The sequence below is a fragment of the Aspergillus caelatus genome (assembly GCF_009193585.1).
Source record: "Aspergillus caelatus strain CBS 763.97 unplaced genomic scaffold BDV27scaffold_107, whole genome shotgun sequence".
NCBI lineage: Eukaryota > Fungi > Ascomycota > Eurotiomycetes > Eurotiales > Aspergillaceae > Aspergillus > Aspergillus caelatus.
In genome coordinates this window covers 28,307-45,774 of record NW_022475370.1, presented here as the reverse complement: position 1 = coordinate 45,774, position 17,468 = coordinate 28,307, and the positions used below count along the sequence as shown (strand labels likewise).

The following is a 17,468-nucleotide window of genomic DNA, read 5'->3' as shown; positions in this document are numbered from 1 at the left end:
CGGAGTTGCATCCATTCTTTAACAGCGCCATTCGATAACTATGATGCGCCCTAGCACATCTGTCCGCACTATATGTGCTCATTGCCCGAATGGCACCCGGCTCTTCTCGACCACCGTCCATTCACTCTCGCAGCAGAATAGCGATGCCACTCCAGCTCCCCCGCCGCAGGCCGGTTATGCCCGCCTCACGAGCCGAGGCCTGATTTCCATCACGGGGGTCGATAGTACCACCTTCCTTCAGGGGCTTGTTACCCAGAACATGTTAATAACGAACGATCCAAACCGCGCAACCCGTCGAACTGGATCCTATACTGCCTTCCTCAACTCTCAAGGTCGAGTGCTCAACGATGCTTTTCTGTATTCGCTTCCACAAGCAGACCTTGCGTCGCCCGACGAATCCGCCTGGCTCATCGAAGTAGATAAGAACGAAGTAGCGAGTCTCATGAAACATTTAAAGAAACACAAGCTTCGCGCGAAGTTAAAGCTACGTGCTCTCGAAGACGGCGAACGCACGGTGTGGGCCTCATGGAAGGACCATGAACAACCCCGCTGGGCCGCATATAACCTGGAATCCCCATCCTCCTCTCCTTTCTCGCCATCGTCCTCGATCACTGGTTGTGTTGATACAAGGGCCCCCGGGTTCGGTTCCCGCCTCATCACTCCGGGCGCGGAAGATCTCCGGACTCATGTTCCTGATGAGACTCAGATTGCGGGTTCGGAGGTGAGTCTTGGAACTTATACCGTGCGCCGCATGCTGCACGGTATTGCCGAAGGCCAGTCTGAAATTATTCGTGAATCAGCGCTCCCGTTGGAATGCAATATGGATATGATGAAGGGAATTGACTTCCGCAAGGGCTGTTATGTGGGTCAGGAGCTTACCATTCGTACCCATCACACGGGTGTTGTACGGAAGCGCATTCTGCCCGTGCAGTTATATACAGGAGATCAGAATGCTCTTGAGTCCGCTGTGGCACCCGTGTATGATCATACTGCGGAGTTGCCTCAACCTCCCAGTGCGTCGAATATGTACAAGATCAGTGCACGAAGGGCGCGTAGTACGGGCAAGTTCCTCGGTGGAGTCGGTAATATCGGTCTTGCATTGTGCCGGTTAGAAATGATGACCGATGTTACTCTTACTGGCGAGCGCACCCAGTATAGCCCTGAGCAAGAGTTTAAGGTGTCATGGGATGCGGCAGGAGAAGGTTCATCAGACCAGCAGGAGCCTGGAGAGGTCAAGGTTAAAGCCTTCGTACCTTCTTGGACGAGAGACTTCATCCTGAATGGAGGGGTGAAAAAGAACACCCGTAGTCGTGAAGCCGAAGAAGGCCATCGAGCACGGGAGTTCCTGGAGCAGTTAGAGGAAGAAGAGTCGCTCCGACAGAAAGAGTAATAGATCTTTTGTATGATAGAGCATATGTATAATAACGACCATGTATCATAGCACAGCAGTCCAGGCAAAATGTGTTCCATATAGTTAAAGGGTATCTCTTGTACTAAAAAGTCTATCTATACATAATCCCCACAACGCCAATTATTTGTCCGGTTAGATTTCAGCGGCAGGCTAAAAAATACCTGTAAAATTGATGCCCAACATATGCGGTTGTAGAAATGATAAAAAAAGGAATCAGAGTAGAAAAAACATGGTAACACTAAGCATTGGCTTCAGCGGCCGCGGCCTCGGCGGCATCTGCAGCTTCGTCTTCTTTCCGAAGCTGTTCTTCAAGAGCTCTGCGCTCCTTCTCCCGCTGCGCAGTCTTTAGTCGCATTAATGTAACTTCTTCCATGCTAGGGGCACTTGGACCGTTAGTCGACGAACTAGGGGTCGACTTCATTGAGTCCGCAGCAGCAGCAGCAGAAGCGAATGAACCGAAAGACGGCGCTTTACCGGGCTTTTTGCCATCTGAACCTGTCGTCTTGACCCCAGGGAAATTGAATGCAGGCTTGGGAGGCGCCGCTGGCATCTTTGGCTCACTTTTCTCTGCAGGAGAAGTAGGACGGTTGTCAGACCCTGCTCCCAGGTCAGGTTGATTGCCAGATGCCCAAAATACGGAGTCAATCAAACCCCAGTCACTGTCTGCTTGTCCAGCGCTTTGGCGTATCTTCTTCTCACTGTCCAGAACGGCAGCATGCGCACCCACGATGGAAGTAAAGACCACAACGCCCGTTGCAACAGTCCTTTTCTCACGCTTGTCCCCAATACGTTGCCTCTTATCCTTGAGCACAACAACACTTTCAACCTTGCCAAACGGAGTGAACAAAGACGTTAAGCGATCCTTATCCAAATCGAAGCCCCGACCTTCACGAATCCAGCGCGCCTTCACAGCTCGTTCGAGTTCCGGCACATTCGCTCCACCTTCCTGCGAACGGTCGACCCGCTGACTACTTTTATCCGCAGCCTTCTGTGCCTCTTCCTCCTTCTCGCGCATTTGCTTCTCCTCCTCCTCGACCTTCTGCTTCAACCGCTCCTCTGCCTCCCGGCGTCGGCGCCGGCCATCCTCCGCGATCCGCTCAATTTCCCGCTGCAGCTTCTCCTCCGCATCATCATCACCCGTCCCACTCATCCAGGTCCGTTTCACCCCGCGAGGCGCACTACCCATCGCCGCAGCACCGGCGCGTTCCCTCGCTTCCAGATCCTCCCTCATCTTCCTCTTCGCCGCATCCATCATATCCCGCTCGCGCTGCTTCCGCTGTCGCGCCTCCCGCGCATTATCGTAGAGCTGTCGTACCGACGGATCAGAGAGGACATCGTAGGCAATCTGTAACGTGTGGAACTTGTCGATGTCTGCAGGTGTCGGGTTCGCGATTTTATCAGGGTGGTATTTCAGAGCAGTCTTTCGGTATGCGCGACGAATTTCGCCTTCGGCGGCTGCTGGGGAGATGTCTAGCAGAGCGTAAAAATCTTGATTGGAGGCGGCGTGCGCCTTGAGATCGTCGTTTGAAGCCATCTTGTTTGAACTTCCACGGTAATGTCACTAATATGTAGCGATATGGGAATATGGCGACTTAAAAGGGTATGGAGACTTGCGCTTTGTACGCAAGTAATTCTCGGGTACCCTATTTGCTTTTCGGGTTGAGATGAAGGTGATTGAGATGTAATGTTGTGAAATGACTTGGGAAAATAAATGTTGGTATGCATTTAATTGGTGGAGGCGGTGGCGGAACTTCGAAATTACTGGCTTCCAAGCTTGGTTAGTTTGCTATTTAATTTATTCAATTAAATCGATAAACTTGGCAGCAAGACTTTGAAGACTAAACAAATACCAACTCAATGGCAACAAACTATGAGCCACTACAAGGTGTTCGCCTATAAATACTTATATAGACCAAAGTATATGACGACTAGGTTAGGACTATTTGAGGAATCCTTAGATTCGTGAGCACCCTACACATCAGTTGGTATATCCTCGAAATGTCAGGTTGCTTAAGGAGAACAACGAGGGTTGCTTTCGGGGACCATCTCAGTGGCTAAGGGATGTAAGCTGCATCCATTGTACTAGAACTTGCTCTGTTGGCATGCGCCGCATACTGCCGTGATACCGTGCCGGATATCCCTTGACTGTTGATATCTACAAGCTAGGAGAATACGACAGCAAGAGCACTTGCAACTGACGGATCTTTGGATGTATAGCACGTCAACCGGTTCATTTCTATATCAGTTTACCCTTAGAGTTAGGCATTGCCTGTCAGATCACTGCGGTCTTCTGTCACCACATCAGTTTCGAGTGTTGGCCCAAACACAGGTCTTCAGTTCGTGAATTAGTGTATATACTCTGAAATCCTTGGTGGGTGGCAGTCAGAGAGAGAGAGAGAGAGAGTACAGCCTGGATATGAATCTCATTTCAATGTCAACCAAAGGGGGACAGTCGATGCATCGGTAGAGGCGGCTACAACTATCGCACTGCTACTTGATTCCAGACCCCTCGCATTCATCCAGCTTTTCTCTCAGGAGTATGGTTGCCAATTATGGCTAGCATTGGCTTCCGGGCTTCATATGATCTTCGTGTAATTGTGGAGCTAATGGAGAAAACCAGCATCCAAGTCAATGCCACTCCCAAGTATGCATTCTTTTTCTGATGGAATCATATGAACATTGTGGGACGTCAGAGGATCTGGTCAACGACCAACATGCAAGTAGTAGAGACGTATGACATCCAAGCGAGGCTTGATTTATAGGAAAAATCAACATCCTCCTACACCAACTCCATGAGGCCTACTGCCGTGGGCACTCTTAACTTAGACACCTATAAAGCTATGCCCAGAGGACCTTTAAGCCTGAAGTTGGGAGCCTGTTACAACATTGGGGATAGTAGTTCCCATAAATTTAACGACTAAAGGCGACAAGGTTATGATAAAGCGGCCTGCGAGTGGTTATCTCTCCGTCCGTATTCCTTCCTCCCATTTACCTAGCCTCTCTACCCCCTCGCAACATCTGCTGCTGTAGCTTATTAACCATCTTCAACTAAAAGTCTTGATTGGAAAAGCTCTAGTAGATGAACAGATGGACCACCTGACCACCTGACCACCTGATGTAAACCAAAGCACGTGTCTGATGGCTCTCAAGTATATTTCACTCACATCGTATCAAAGAACTACTCACCCGAATATACCTCACCACTGAAGAATACTCCCAGAAAATATGGACGACGGCACTATGCCCTCCCCAGCACAGCTGGCTCTTGCAATAGCCATCGTCAAGCATAAACCCGCAGACTTGGATATCAGAGGTAAACAAAGCCTATATCAAACCACCATAGTTGTATATAGTACTCACCAAAAGCGATAAACCCTACAGAATACATTCTGAGAATCAGACAACAAATCAAAGACACCCGGGAGGCAGAAACATCCTATACCCATGATAAAGATAGATTCTTCGACAGCGTTTCCTTCTGGAGGCAGGCGTACGAAAAATCCGAAGCAGAGCAGAGCAAGCTACTAGATCGCATTTACGACCTTGAAAGGCGTAATGAAGCACTTAGTGCTAAGTTGCAGGCACGGAATACCCCGTTCGAGGCGGAACAGCCATCATCAAAGCGAAAAGCAACCGTTGGTGAAAAAGCCGCTGGAGGCGTAACAACAAGGAAAAGAGCCAAGACGCAGACGGTTAATGGTGCCTCAGCGCCATGGGATGAACTTGATCGACTAGATCTTACGGAGGAGTGTTAGTTTGTGTAGTCACCCTAGTGTTCTTGTGTGCTGCGCTGACTGGTCTTGTCTAAGCTACTGGGCCCTTCATGAGGCATTATTATACGCTTCAAAAAGCCCTTCAGAGGAAGTCTAACGCCTTGGATATTGTTAGGGCTGCAGTGAATCTATGCGAAACCACTGCAAATGAACTATCAGAGGTAGTCTCCGAGAAAAGAGCGGTCCCTTGTGCTTCCAGGAATAAGGGCTCAACGAGGACTGAGGGGCCAACGATTGCTGAAGTGCTTCACTGTATGGAATGTGCTTTCCAACTTCTTTTACAGGTGATAAGGACTCTATCTGGAACAGAGGATGGCATGCAATCTTCCAATCGCGTCATCTACCATATTGTTCACCTGTATGAATCAACGATGGATGCTTTAGAACAATGGTGTAAGGCCAAATCCGAGCAGGCACAGCCAGCCAAGCAGAAACACGCAGCAAGCAACAAGATCAAAGTTAAACAATTGCCTGGTTTTAATATGAATACCGGTAACGAGGTTTCTACGCAGATGGTTCGACTACTAAACGCAATGGCTTCCTCACTTAACCCTGGGTGTCCGGGTCATCAAGATTTACTGGAAGGGTTTCTATTCATTTTGCTCAGTCGCGTCGGAAAATTGCTGTGCCTGTTCGTTTTTCAGGACCTAAAGCTACGACCTGATCTTCGTGCAGACTTCACAAAACTTCCTCTCCCAAGAGGCTTGACAGAACTTGACATCAACGATAGGTCATTGTGTTCCGCAGAGATGGAAGCGAAATGCCTAGTCTGGCTGTTAAAGAGAGCATTGGCCATATTACATAGTTTTACTTCATCATCTTCATCGGAATCTAGAGATAGCGACGGAAGCATATCATCCGCGGCAAAACTCAAGGAAAGACTGCAAAGCACCCTGCTTCAGGCTGTTTTTGGCACGGATTCGACTTGGGAAAAGCCGCTCGAGCGACCCGCGCTGACTGATGAAGATCTTCGCAATCTACAACTACCTTCTCAGAACCCTGATCAATCGGTCCCAGACTGGTTCACGCAAGAGGTATGGAAGCTATTAGGATGGGAGATATTGGTGAGAAGCAACACTTCAGAGCTTTGAATACAGATTTGTTACCATTTACTACTCGATCAACTAGAAAAATGTCAGTATCCAACACAGAGTCAATGGGTATGTTTCCCAATTGTTCATGGATATAGAAATCGGTGTTCTTCTTTACAGTTCCTAACGGTACTCTGGCCGGAAATCAATTCAAATCCAGAATCCGAGCTGCATTTCCTCCCAGCACGGCTGCGGCTGCATCTCCATCTTTATCGAATGTAGCGTGAATGGCCTTGTAGTTGGTCGTCACACTAGGCCATTCCCCTTCCTTGTCATCCAAGGGAGGGAAGAACGGGTGGTCGGTACCTAGTACTTGGTGAGCAAGATTCACAATCAAACTAGCATTTTTATGAAGAAAACCATACCAAAAAGCAGACGATCTGTTCCGGATGCTGCCATTGCTGCTTGCAAGCCAGCGGTGCCATATACCACAGCATCAAGATATATATTGGTCTTCAAGACATCCCATACGCTCCTTTGAGGACCGGGCACATCACCACCGTTGGCAATGAACTTGCGCTCATGATGAATACAGCTCTCGATCCGTCCTGCAAGGAAGGGAAGCGTGCCTCCGGAATGAGCCAGCAAGATCTTCAGCCGCGGAAATCGATCAAAGACGCCCGCCAAAAGCATTCGCGTCACTGCAATTGTCGTTTCAAGAGGAAACCCTAGAGCCAGCGGGAGAACATGACCGTATCGATTCATGGCATCTGAGCCACCAAAAGCTTCATCCGGTAGTCCGTAGTGCGGGTGTAAGAATAAAAGTGACCCAGTATCTTGCAGCGCCTCCCAGACAGGATCCAGCTGGGTATCGTCCAGTCCTTTCCCCAACCCTGAGGTTCCCATGATGACCCCGCGCAGATGCGGCAAGGTCTTAAGTCTCTTGATCTCTTCCACGACACTATCAGCGCTAGGGGCACTCAGCGGCAGCGCACCGAAAGCAAATAGGGATTCCTTCTCGTGTAGCGCCAGGGTTCTGTCTGGGTCACCGGCCTTGTTAACGCGTGCGCAAGTGTTTTCAAGATCATCATTGATGCGTTGCGCCCAAGTTTGTGCCTCTTCAGGTTCGAGAAAATCCAACCAGGGGTTGGCGAGGGAAATCACACTGCAGTTGATTTCATGGCGACGCATGAAGGCCAGCTTCACGTCGATATTCCAGTAGGACGAGTCGACTGGACGACCCCGCTCATCCAGGGGAATTGAAGGGTCATCGTCTGAGGACAGGATAATCAAACGGGGGTCTGCCCCATTAGCTGGATCATGGACATAGGGGACACTCTTGCGAGCGCGGAGCATTTCCATATACGCGGGAGGGTAGACATGGGTATGGATGTCAACAATTAGAGGTGGCATGATTTATTCTGCTCTTCTGAGCCTTGCAGAAAGTGAAAATGTGTCAAGAGGAAGGGAGATTGGGACTTTGTTTGTGAGGTTGATGAGGTTACAATGAAGAAGAGGGGAAGTTGAGGAGTCGATGCATATGAACATGAGGGTGGGGTTACAATGTACGATGTACCTCATCTCCGAGATCACTCGTTTTCCACAATAATCGTATCCATATTGAATTCTGCTATCATGACCTGATTGATTTCTACATCAATGACTGTTGTTATCTTTCTCTGTCGACGGTCGAAGTAAAGAAGATAAGATTAGATACCATCCATCATTTAGTAGGTAGTATTTTATTATCTTCCCCGCTCTATTGGATGCATATCATTTTCATGCAGGTCACGGGGGAGGTCCTTCCAACTCCTTTTAAGGATCGCCTGTATTCTTTTTTTTTTTTTTTTTTTCTCTTTCATCTCTCTCAATGTCCCGCCTCTGGTTTAGTGGAGTAGAAGTGACTTCACCAAGTCATTCCACTCTCTTCACCTTGCGCCACCACTCCATTTAACCTCTAACCTCTCCCTTTCCATAAATTCCCATTTATATTATTCCTATTATCAATCGCTGCACTTCTATAACATACCCGCTCTGTGTCCTTGAGAACCGTAGTGCTTCAAAAATGGAGGGCAATCTGCCGCAGCAGTCATGTCATCCAGCAACCACCGCCGTTGACAAAGATGATATTGTCATTCCAGTGAGTCCAATAGCTGAAGCTCAACACAGTGCTCTTTTTATATTATCCAAGTTGTTGATCTACTCAGATTTCCATATATCTTGAGCGTTTGACTTATGACTCTAGGTCATTGACTTCGGCCCCTTTCTCAACGGAACCCCCGCTGATAAGCATGCCGTCGCCATCTCCATCGTAGAAGCATTCAAAACATCCGGTTTCCTCTATCTCAAGGAGCATGGTCTCCCCCCGTCCGTCGTCTCCCGGGTGTTTGGCTCATCTGCACGCTTTTTTGCGCGACCCCAGGATCAGAAAGACAGTCTGTGCTGGACTACCCCACAGGCGAACCGTGGTTACGTGAAGACGGGACAAGAGAAGCTGAGCAACGTGGACGACCCAACGGCACCTGAAGTTCTCCGAGCTACCCCAGATCTCAAGGAAACCATGGAGATTGGTCGCGATAACCTAGACAATCAACCTAATCGGTGGCCGGACCATATTGACGACGAAGGAAAGGATTTCAGGGAAGTCATGACATCATTCTTCAGCATGTGCAGATCCCTCCACACGGAAGTGATGCGCGCCATCGCACTTGGGATGAACTTACCGGAGCATTACTTTGACTCCTACGTAGATGCAGGAGACAATAATCTTCGATTGCTGCATTATCCAGCTGTGTCGAAGGAAGTTTTCAAAAAGAACCCATCGCAGGTTCGTGCGGGTGAGCACAGCGACTATGGCTCCATCACGCTTCTCTTCCAAGATCGTCGCGGTGGCCTCCAAGTACGCAGTCCCAAAGATACTTACGTCGATGTGACCCCCATCGCAGATACAGTCGTCGTCAATGCGGGTGACCTGTTGGCTCGATGGTCGAATGATCTGATAAAGAGCACGCGTCATCGCGTCGTTGAGCCACCAACCCCCATTGGTGAGGAGGACAATTCCGCCACGTACCCAGACCGCTACAGCATCGCATATTTCTGCAACCCCAATAACAATAAACTCATTGAGGCTATCCCTGGAACCTATGGGGATGATATCAAGGAAGCGAAGTACCCAGGAATTGTTGCCGGGGATTATCTGGTCCAGCGGCTCACGGCTACTTACTGAATGAACTGGTTGGTTTATTATTCGCTTCAGCATTGATTTAGCCAAGCTGCAACCCTAGTCTCTGTGTCTTCCCATCAGCTCCCGGTATGCATTGTAACGTAGTGTCTGCTCATGATGAGAAAATGTCAATGCATGTATCTCCAGTTTACCGTTTACATATTGGCATGAATGGAACCATAAAAAGAAAGACAAAGATCTTCTCCTTAATACGTCGCCACCGCAGTATTCAGCCTTCCACCGTCACTGATGGTGATATTCCCGTTCAAATAACCGCCCGCAGCACTCGCCATATAGAGAATCAACCCAGCGATATCCTCCTCACCACCAGCTCTCGTAAGAGGAATGAACTCCTTCTTAAACGATCCATCCGAGATTCCTTTGTCGTCCTCCTCAAAATTCGGCGTCGACATCTCGGACAGATAAATCCCCGGCGCAATGCCATTAACTCGGATATCATACGACGCCAACGTCGTCGAAAGCATTTTCACCAAATGATTCGCCGCTGCCTTGGAAAGATTATACGCCGCACTAACCGGTACCTTCCTATTGAACCCCGCAATAGAAGTAGTAATAATAACTTGCGCAGTGGGCGCAGCAATCTGATTCTTCACAGGCGCCGGCCGCCGCTTATTCGCCGCTTCCAGCAACGGGAGGAAAGCCACTGCCGTATAATAAGCACCGGTCACGTTGACATCTAGGACCTTAGTGAAGTCCTCCGTAGGGACGGACCAGAGGGCATCGCGGACTTCGGCGAGACTGGGGAGGGATCCGTCTGGCTTGGGAGGCGGGGGACAGGCCCGTGGGCCGAGAATGCCGCTGTTAGCGATGAGAAGATCAACGTGATCTGTCTGTGCTGAGATAGCCTGATATGCTGCTTCGAGGGATGCTTTTGAGGAAATATCCGCTTGAATGGGGATTATGGCGCTACTGCTGCTGTTCGGGCTTTGCGTGATGGTGTCTTGCAGGGCTTCTTGTCGACGGCCAATTATGAAAATCTTGGATGCGCCGTTTGCGTCGAGCGTGTGGGCCATCATACGGCCTAGGCCTGTGGTGTTGCTGTTAGCTGGTACTTTGTGATGGGGGTTCGTTGCTTTTCTTTGCTTGTCTTGGCTCAATGCGGCCTGTTTTGCAATTTATGTGGTGATACAGTGGACTTGTCACTTGCGTATTGGTTGTAGAAGAAGAAAATACGAGGGCAAACAATGGTGCTGCTTGTACTTACCACTTCCCCCTCCTGTTAGGACTACGACCAGTCCTTTGACGGAGAATAGACTCGAGGGTTGAAGGCGAGACATATTTGGATGAAGATGATGTTCGTAAAGGCCCGCAATTGGCAAGGGGTCCAGTGAACTAGCGTGTCAGTCGTATTCTCTTCTTACAAGAAATATGCTAATGACTTATAGAGAAGAAATAAGTGAAAGGACGAAGTGAGTTGATTGATAAGCCTTTACTATAACCAAGGAATCGTCATTTTCCCCACTCGGGGTTGGACCGAGATGCCTGCGGGGTAAATCCTCAAGACCTCCCCAGTGTTTGCTCTTTCAAATCTTTTATTTACAACTAGTATCCTTCAAAGATCATGTGGTACCTACTAATAGTAGAATGCAGTTGATCTGCATCTTCTTGGAAGGACGAGACTAGGTACTTTTAGGGTTTACTTTCAACAGCGGCCACTTATCACGACAGGTAATCTAGGTACCATACATCTTACACTATGAGATCTAGAGGTAGTACCATAATTCCACGTCCATTAGAGCCCAGGACTAATTCAATTGCATCTTACATTAATCTATCCTACATAATACTATTGTCAATGCATTCCTACTTAATCAAATCGCGGGTGTCGACAGCTGATCCAATCTTGCACTAATGTATATCCAACAAACATCCTCAAGGTAACATAAAGCTAAAATCTCTCTTTATAGAAAGGTTGCATTTGTCCTCTACCGTCGCAAAACTCTCTGCAAGCCGGTGATCATCTGTCTGAACTTAGGGCTTTTGTGTCACGAGACGGCGGCAAGCCAGCTTCAGGTCTGTGGAACATACAATGTGTATCGCAGTCAGGAACGCATAACACTGAACAAAAAAAACTCCACGACTTGCTACAAGATATTCTCGGTGAGCACTCCGGTCCTCGGTATTCGGCCCATCGGGTTCTAATTCCAATTAATGCGACCTTCCAGGAATAGGTGAGCTTTGATTCACGTCATCGTTCCGAGCCAGCCGTTACTTCCGTCATTGCGCCTAAACCGAATAAAAACCAGGCGTATCAACTTCCAATCCTTGTCGGTCCCACTTTTTCACACCATATGCACTTCAATTCTTCAGGCTGTATAACGATCTATGTCTTTTGGTTCTGAAAATGGCAGTGGCCAATACAAGCCTTGTTGAGCCAGCTTAATAGCTCCAACGTCGTCCGGTGCACTTGATTGTCAGATCTCACATAATAGGAGCGGCAATGTACAATTTCATTCACCACTGATTTACCTACTATGAATATGCATTATCATCCCTGTCAACACCGTAGATGAGAAGATCCACTTTTACAAGTCCACTTTTAGACGCTATGTACCGTGATTGGTTTTAACATGACCGGCATTGCTGTTTCAACGGCCTATCGAAGTCAACTGGAAGGATTTAAAATGCCGAGAAGCAGGCCTCTCCACAACGGTTGAAACGATGATCAATAGGAACGTACTTCTACCCGTTCTAGGCATCCGTTTGCTGCCAATTGAATGACTGTGACATGCGCATGCCGCATGTATTACCCATGCAATATGACAAGGCTTGGATGACGGTGTCATCACGGTCAAATTCAGAATTCTGGACAAGCAGCTGAGATTATAGACGAAATGATAGAGGAATTGCGTCAGGCATGGTCCAGTGACTGATGAAATGAACACGGAATCTTTATAAATTGCCAGTGCCCATAACCGACTTCAACCAGCTGTTTTCCAAGTTGGGATATACATACCCTTGTGAATTCGACGTTATTTGAGCGGTTGGAGATGCCTTGGAATCGACTTATCGCGATCAGTTGCCTGAGCTGGGTGCCAGCAATACTGGCAGTTCCCCAGGCAAAAGTTGTTCGATCTACGACTGTTCCACCTGTAGTCAGTCACCCAACTTCGCTGACCCACACTCCATTCAGTGGCACTCCAACCACCACCGGGGCTTTACATGCTTCTTCAATAGGCACTGGGGTTCCTAGCCTGGGGATCCCACCCACAGCGACAACTTACCCTAGCGACGGGCAACTCCACGGCCCTCAACCAGGTCCATATATCCCAGCTGGGGGTATCGGAACTGGCGGAGAAACGCCGGTTTACAACGCGAAGAGCGACTTCGACTATGAGTCGTTGGTATGTTAATAGATCGCTTATAGCTCAAAGGGCTCATGCTGACTATCATACTAGGCTCTTGCTCTTTATCAAGAGTATACCGAGCTAGATCTCTTCCACGATGGCTTGGCCCGCTTTTCGGTAGAAGAATTCACAGCTGCTGGGCTCACAGCTGAGGATCGTTTTTTGATCGAGTTCATGGCGGACCAGGAGGTTGGGCATGCAACGATGATTACCAACATACTGGGCGCCGAAGCCCCTAGGATGTGTACCTATAACTATCCGTATACTACGGTACACGAGTTTGTGGACTTCTGTCAGAAGCTTACTCGCTTTGGGGAGTCTGGTGTTTATGGCTTCCTGCCTCATCTCAACTCGCGCGAAGCAGCAATACTTCTTCTCCAGTCGATTACCACAGAAGCTAGGCAGCAAATGATTTTTCGTCAATTCGAAGGACTTTTTCCGATGCCGGTCTGGTTCGAGGTTGGTGTACCCCAATCTTGGGCTTGGACATTACTGGCACCATACATCAGCTCGTGCCCCGAAAATCAGACAAGGTTGGCCTGGCAGAACTTCCCTGCCTTATACATCGAAAATCAGCCGAATCCGGTGAGAATCAACGGATCAGCTGCCTTCAATGAGACCGTAGGAGGAGGTGTGAATTCATTGAACAGAACCGCTGTCCCCAGCGACGCCTCTTGTGTCAACTCGACTACCCTGGGCTTTAGCTGCTATCCTGCGATTACGCACAACCGCACACTACCCCTGTCATGGCCAGGCCGAGAGGTTTTCCTGCATTGGGATGAACCAGGTCGACCAGTCGGACCAAACAACAGCTACATCACCTCAACGAGCGCCGGAGATCCGAAGTACGTAGTGTGGGTAACGCAATTGAATGTGACATATTCTCCCCTAGAAATGACTGGCGACAACTGTGGATCGACAATCCAACCTGACATTCAAACTTATGCCGGAGACCCTGCAGTTAACGGCACCATGTTCATTGCGATTACAGACTCAGACCCCTATTTGAGTCCGTTCAACCTCTCAATGATCAATCCCCACGTAGTTGCTGGCCCAGCCCTCTATCAATCAGGGTAGATATATCATCTTGAGAAGTTTATAAGCATATCAGCGGAGGAATATTAGGATATTTCATTTCCCAGGTGTTGTTTCATTTTTGAAGCCAGGAGGAAGCTTGGTGACGAGCGCGTTCGGTTGAACTGACGCGCACTCGCGGAGACAATTCGATTGAAATATGCTGGATGGCCTAATTGATGCTCATATATTGCAAAAGTTGTCTTTTTGACATAGCCATGTTCAGGTCAAAAATTCTCAGTTATCAGTTTAAGGAGTGTGTATAGAATTGCATGATATGACATGTCCATAAATAGGAACGTTTAACTCCGCTAATGTCCGGCGGCGATCGTAAACATTTATCCCGAGCTTGACAGGTGAGCTTTTTCCATCGACAACCAACCGTGCAAACACCTATAGCCCAACAACCATTGAATTGCTTATAAAATAGAATTCTCTACGCTACCCGTCATTATGGAAGCACCTAGGAATCGAAAGCAACGACGAGCAGCAGCCGCCGCCTCCAAGAGCGACGCCGACTCAACCTTCGATCCGTCCTCCATCCCGATGGCCCATCCACCCCGAAACACCACAAAGGACCCGAAAGAGAAGACACTAGTCGAATTGATAGCTGAACGGGAGAATGAACTTCTAGGTCTGGGTCATGACAGGAGTTCGACCGGAACGGGCGGTTCGACCCCAGGGATGGAGACCCGATTCGTGAGCATCGACCCGACGTCCGGCGAGATCTCCAACTTGGACGCATCCGAACTCCCAAACAAACAACAAGGAACGAAAGGATCTATCACGGGGTCATCGTCTGACGAGAATTCAAGGTCGGAGGAAGACGAGGACGCGCCAATCCCACCGTTCATCGACACGGTGCTGCTCTCCGTGCCCCTGACGACGTTACACATGACGTTAGCGTATCTCGCGGCTCATCAATACGCAGAATACATCGTGTTGGACAAACTTATCCGCGAATCCGTATTTGTTGCCTTTCCGATCTTGACATTTGCTATTCACTTGGCACATGGACATATTGTGTCCTTCGGTGATGCTCAGAGCTCAGAACACGTATCGCTCATCCCGTTCCACCGAGATAAACTCTCGATCGCGTTTCTTCGAAAACTGCTTTTCCCACCGTCATTGCGGACGATGGTCTTCCTTCCGCTTGCTATCTACCTGGGGGCTAAGCTGATGGCTATGACCAACGAAGAGCCATACTACGCTGTCATGAAGCGAGCACCTTCTATTGGGACACTGTGGGTGTGGAGCATTTTGGAAATCCCAGTAGGTGCGGCTGTATTGGGAGCACTAGGGCCAATGATCTGGGGTGTGTGGTGGAAGGGTTACGGCATTGTCTGAGCGGGGACACACGGCAGCAGTTACCGGAGAGTCCGAATATCTTTGACCAGGGATGTCCTGCCCGACATGTGCTTACGCTGCTTCAATTCGATTTCACATTATTTCATCTCCAACTGCTTCTGTAGGTCAGGCGGCACACGTGCCGCAGCCGTATAACGGAAGTGTTCGGGATTAGCGAGACTGGTTTGGGCTCCAGCCAAATAACAACGTCACCATGCAGGATAGATGGTCTAGAGTACTAGGTTGGAAGACGCAACAACGTTGGATGCATGACATTTCGAGGGGCTTCGGACGGGCTCGGCGTGAGACTGCAGTGCCACTGCATACATCACAACGGACATCTGGCAGACAACAGTGGGCCAGCTATGCATACACAATAGCAGTGGGTATCTTGGGCTGGGCTGGGAATAGTGTGGCCCAGGCCTCTAGGCAGAGCAATCATTTTACATACTACAAGCAAGAGTTTTCTTGCGAAGATCCCAGCACAGCATGTGAATATGACTTATTGGGCTGTGAGGGGCAACAGAGAGAGGCTGCAACTCTCCGGTCACACCATAACAACAGGCTATCAAAATTCTCGATTCCCGGTTTTTTGCCGAAACGGCTGAGTTACATCCAATATAATCCATCTAGGAAATTTACGGGCGAGCAAATAACATCCTGGGCGGGAAATGAGGCTGCCTCGGGGTCGACGTGGCGACAGTCTAGTCGGGGACTAGGTTGATTGTTCCTGGTCAACTGAGCCTTGCCACGCTTGAGGTCCCAAGATTGGATGGAATACGCCGGGCCAAATTTAACCGGGATTGAAACCCGAAAGCTGGATCCCTGTGCACAAGCGATGGTGCCTTGAATCCAAGCGAACGTGGTGGTGTCTGCAGCTAAAGGAAACTATGTCACATGACGATATGCAACCCCAGTTACTCGACGTCCGTTCTCGGATAGAGCGATATGGCCTTTCCACTCGCTGGTATCATTGGTGACAGACAGTGACTAGTTGCTATCGTCACGACCGCCACCAATCCTTGGGGGGTTTCCCTGTCTTTCAGCGATCGGCAAGGAGGGGAAATGGAGGCACGAAAGCGGCGCAGGTTCACCATCACCTAGCGCGCCAGGCGCATAGTCACCGGGCTTTGGAGGCAGGACAAGTATCTCCACCCTTCATTACCTCTTCGAGATTCCCGTCGATAGTCCGAATTGGAATCTCAGAGAAGCGGGGCTAGAGTGGAGGAGGGGCTTGGAAGCCCTTTGAGGGCTGATCGTAGACAGACCGAGGAGAAAAGCTCACATCATGATCTGAGCGCGCGGATCAACCGGGCAGAAAAGCACGGATGGGATGAGCAGCCGTACGATCCGGCAAAGCCAATCCAATAGTCAAAAGGCGGATCGATGACAGCTGATGGCGTGTAACCTTCCGAAAGCGGGAAAGAAGATAGACAATGAGATTGTCGAGTCGGATACTAATGGGAGAATCACCCGCCGGGAAACCTTGTTGGGACGATTTGACAGGCGGACAGTCCGATATGGTTCAATCGAACTACTGAATGCTAAATCGATTAAGCCAATCTATTTTTTTGCGAAGCGACAGTCGATCAGCTCAGCCCGGCTGGGGGAACAGGACAAGGGGGAAAAAGCAAAGAAAGACAACATGTGGCGGTGCGAAGATCTGCGCCACACCTCGTGTACTTACGTACATACTCTGTACAGTAAATACGAAACAAGTTACATCTCCTTCCATCAAAAGTACTCTAGACTGGTAGATCGAACAACAAAAAAAGACTCAACATTGAGAGCAGCTATTAAACTTCCAAAAGAGATTCTCCTCTTACCTCTTCCAGTAATCGATGCCCTCGAACACTCGAACTAGAGAATCGTGCATTATGGGTCTCTTGCCCACCGCCACTCACTGTTGACAAACCTATAGGCAGGTAACTTCTACCGATGGATACACTTTCAGGTCCACAGGAGGCTATTGTTTGGGTTGGTGGATCCCGTCAGTGATCCATTCCACACAACCACGCAGACCGTCCTTCTCCGATTTCCTTTTTGTTTTCTTTTTTTTCTTTTTTTAATAAAAGATAAATTAATTAAGAATAATCATTTTATTTTACTTTTGAAACTCAGTTTCACAATCTGAAATACAAAAAGTAAAATATTAAATTAATCACTCACTAAACACCACTAACTTAACACAAAAGATTAATTAATAATCAAATTAAAATCAAATTAAATGAAAAGAATATT

General features: G+C 48.7%; 9 protein-coding genes across 9 annotated transcripts; 6 read left to right on the top strand and 3 right to left on the bottom strand.

Annotated features, from left to right (window-relative positions):
- The first annotated feature begins 13 nt into the window (after positions 1–13).
- BDV27DRAFT_129540 (YgfZ/GcvT domain-containing protein) lies at positions 14–1,462 on the top strand. The gene has a single exon (XM_032067224.1). The coding sequence runs from the start codon at positions 41–43 to the stop codon at positions 1,388–1,390; it is 1,350 nt and encodes a 449-aa protein (XP_031926770.1). The 5' UTR covers positions 14–40; the 3' UTR covers positions 1,391–1,462.
- On the bottom strand, positions 1,450–3,086 carry BDV27DRAFT_129539 (putative cell cycle control protein (Cwf23)). Its single transcript, XM_032067223.1, has one exon. The coding sequence runs from the start codon at positions 2,943–2,945 to the stop codon at positions 1,650–1,652; it is 1,296 nt and encodes a 431-aa protein (XP_031926769.1). The 5' UTR covers positions 2,946–3,086; the 3' UTR covers positions 1,450–1,649.
- A 1,550-nt stretch (positions 3,087–4,636) lies between these two features.
- BDV27DRAFT_158546 (uncharacterized protein) lies at positions 4,637–6,275 on the top strand (the record flags this gene model as incomplete). The annotated part of the gene is made up of 3 exons (XM_032072709.1): positions 4,637–4,724; positions 4,793–5,161; positions 5,221–6,275. The coding sequence occupies 3 exons, from the start codon at positions 4,637–4,639 to the stop codon at positions 6,273–6,275; spliced, it is 1,512 nt and encodes a 503-aa protein (XP_031926768.1).
- A 12-nt stretch (positions 6,276–6,287) lies between these two features.
- On the bottom strand, positions 6,288–7,716 carry BDV27DRAFT_4245 (amidohydrolase family protein). Its single transcript, XM_032076602.1, has 2 exons — positions 6,641–7,716; positions 6,288–6,581 (listed from the first exon to the last, which is right to left on the bottom strand). The coding sequence occupies exons 1-2, from the start codon at positions 7,626–7,628 to the stop codon at positions 6,421–6,423; spliced, it is 1,149 nt and encodes a 382-aa protein (XP_031926767.1). The 5' UTR covers positions 7,629–7,716; the 3' UTR covers positions 6,288–6,420.
- A 345-nt stretch (positions 7,717–8,061) lies between these two features.
- BDV27DRAFT_129536 (isopenicillin N synthase family dioxygenase) lies at positions 8,062–9,618 on the top strand. The gene is made up of 2 exons (XM_032067222.1): positions 8,062–8,355; positions 8,461–9,618. Exons 1-2 carry the CDS (start codon positions 8,281–8,283, stop codon positions 9,439–9,441), a joined length of 1,056 nt encoding a protein of 351 aa, XP_031926766.1. The 5' UTR covers positions 8,062–8,280; the 3' UTR covers positions 9,442–9,618.
- A 26-nt stretch (positions 9,619–9,644) lies between these two features.
- Positions 9,645–10,736, bottom strand: BDV27DRAFT_158543 (SDR family NAD(P)-dependent oxidoreductase; the record flags this gene model as incomplete). Its single annotated transcript, XM_032072708.1, has 2 exons — positions 9,645–10,486; positions 10,664–10,736. The coding sequence occupies 2 exons, from the start codon at positions 10,734–10,736 to the stop codon at positions 9,645–9,647; spliced, it is 915 nt and encodes a 304-aa protein (XP_031926765.1).
- A 1,713-nt stretch (positions 10,737–12,449) lies between these two features.
- BDV27DRAFT_145909 (ferritin-like domain-containing protein) lies at positions 12,450–13,883 on the top strand (the record flags this gene model as incomplete). Its single annotated transcript, XM_032070480.1, has 2 exons — positions 12,450–12,803; positions 12,858–13,883. 2 exons carry the CDS (start codon positions 12,450–12,452, stop codon positions 13,881–13,883), a joined length of 1,380 nt encoding a protein of 459 aa, XP_031926764.1.
- A 246-nt stretch (positions 13,884–14,129) lies between these two features.
- Positions 14,130–15,334, top strand: BDV27DRAFT_4194 (uncharacterized protein). The gene has a single exon (XM_032076585.1). It carries the CDS (start codon positions 14,334–14,336, stop codon positions 15,225–15,227), a length of 894 nt encoding a protein of 297 aa, XP_031926763.1. The 5' UTR covers positions 14,130–14,333; the 3' UTR covers positions 15,228–15,334.
- On the top strand, positions 15,157–16,047 carry BDV27DRAFT_4201 (uncharacterized protein). The gene has a single exon (XM_032076587.1). It carries the CDS (start codon positions 15,442–15,444, stop codon positions 15,949–15,951), a length of 510 nt encoding a protein of 169 aa, XP_031926762.1. The 5' UTR covers positions 15,157–15,441; the 3' UTR covers positions 15,952–16,047.
- Positions 16,048–17,468: the final 1,421 nt, after the last annotated feature.

What these genes read in the sequence shown, in the direction of transcription:
- BDV27DRAFT_129540 (XM_032067224.1), top strand. Translation starts at nt 41, where the DNA reads ATGATGCGCCCTAGCACATCTGTCCGCACTATATGTGCTCATTGCCCG.
- BDV27DRAFT_129539 (XM_032067223.1), bottom strand. Translation starts at nt 2,945, where the DNA reads ATGGCTTCAAACGACGATCTCAAGGCGCACGCCGCCTCCAATCAAGAT.
- BDV27DRAFT_4245 (XM_032076602.1), bottom strand. Translation starts at nt 7,628, where the DNA reads ATGCCACCTCTAATTGTTGACATCCATACCCATGTCTACCCTCCCGCG. An exon ending in AACAGATCGTCTGCTTTTTG is followed by an intron (nt 6,582 to 6,640) that starts GTATGGTTTTCT and finishes ACCAAGTACTAG; the next exon opens with GTACCGACCACCCGTTCTTC.
- BDV27DRAFT_129536 (XM_032067222.1), top strand. Translation starts at nt 8,281, where the DNA reads ATGGAGGGCAATCTGCCGCAGCAGTCATGTCATCCAGCAACCACCGCC. An exon ending in AAGATGATATTGTCATTCCA is followed by an intron (nt 8,356 to 8,460) that starts GTGAGTCCAATA and finishes TTATGACTCTAG; the next exon opens with GTCATTGACTTCGGCCCCTT.
- BDV27DRAFT_4194 (XM_032076585.1), top strand. Translation starts at nt 14,334, where the DNA reads ATGGAAGCACCTAGGAATCGAAAGCAACGACGAGCAGCAGCCGCCGCC.
- BDV27DRAFT_4201 (XM_032076587.1), top strand. Translation starts at nt 15,442, where the DNA reads ATGCAGGATAGATGGTCTAGAGTACTAGGTTGGAAGACGCAACAACGT.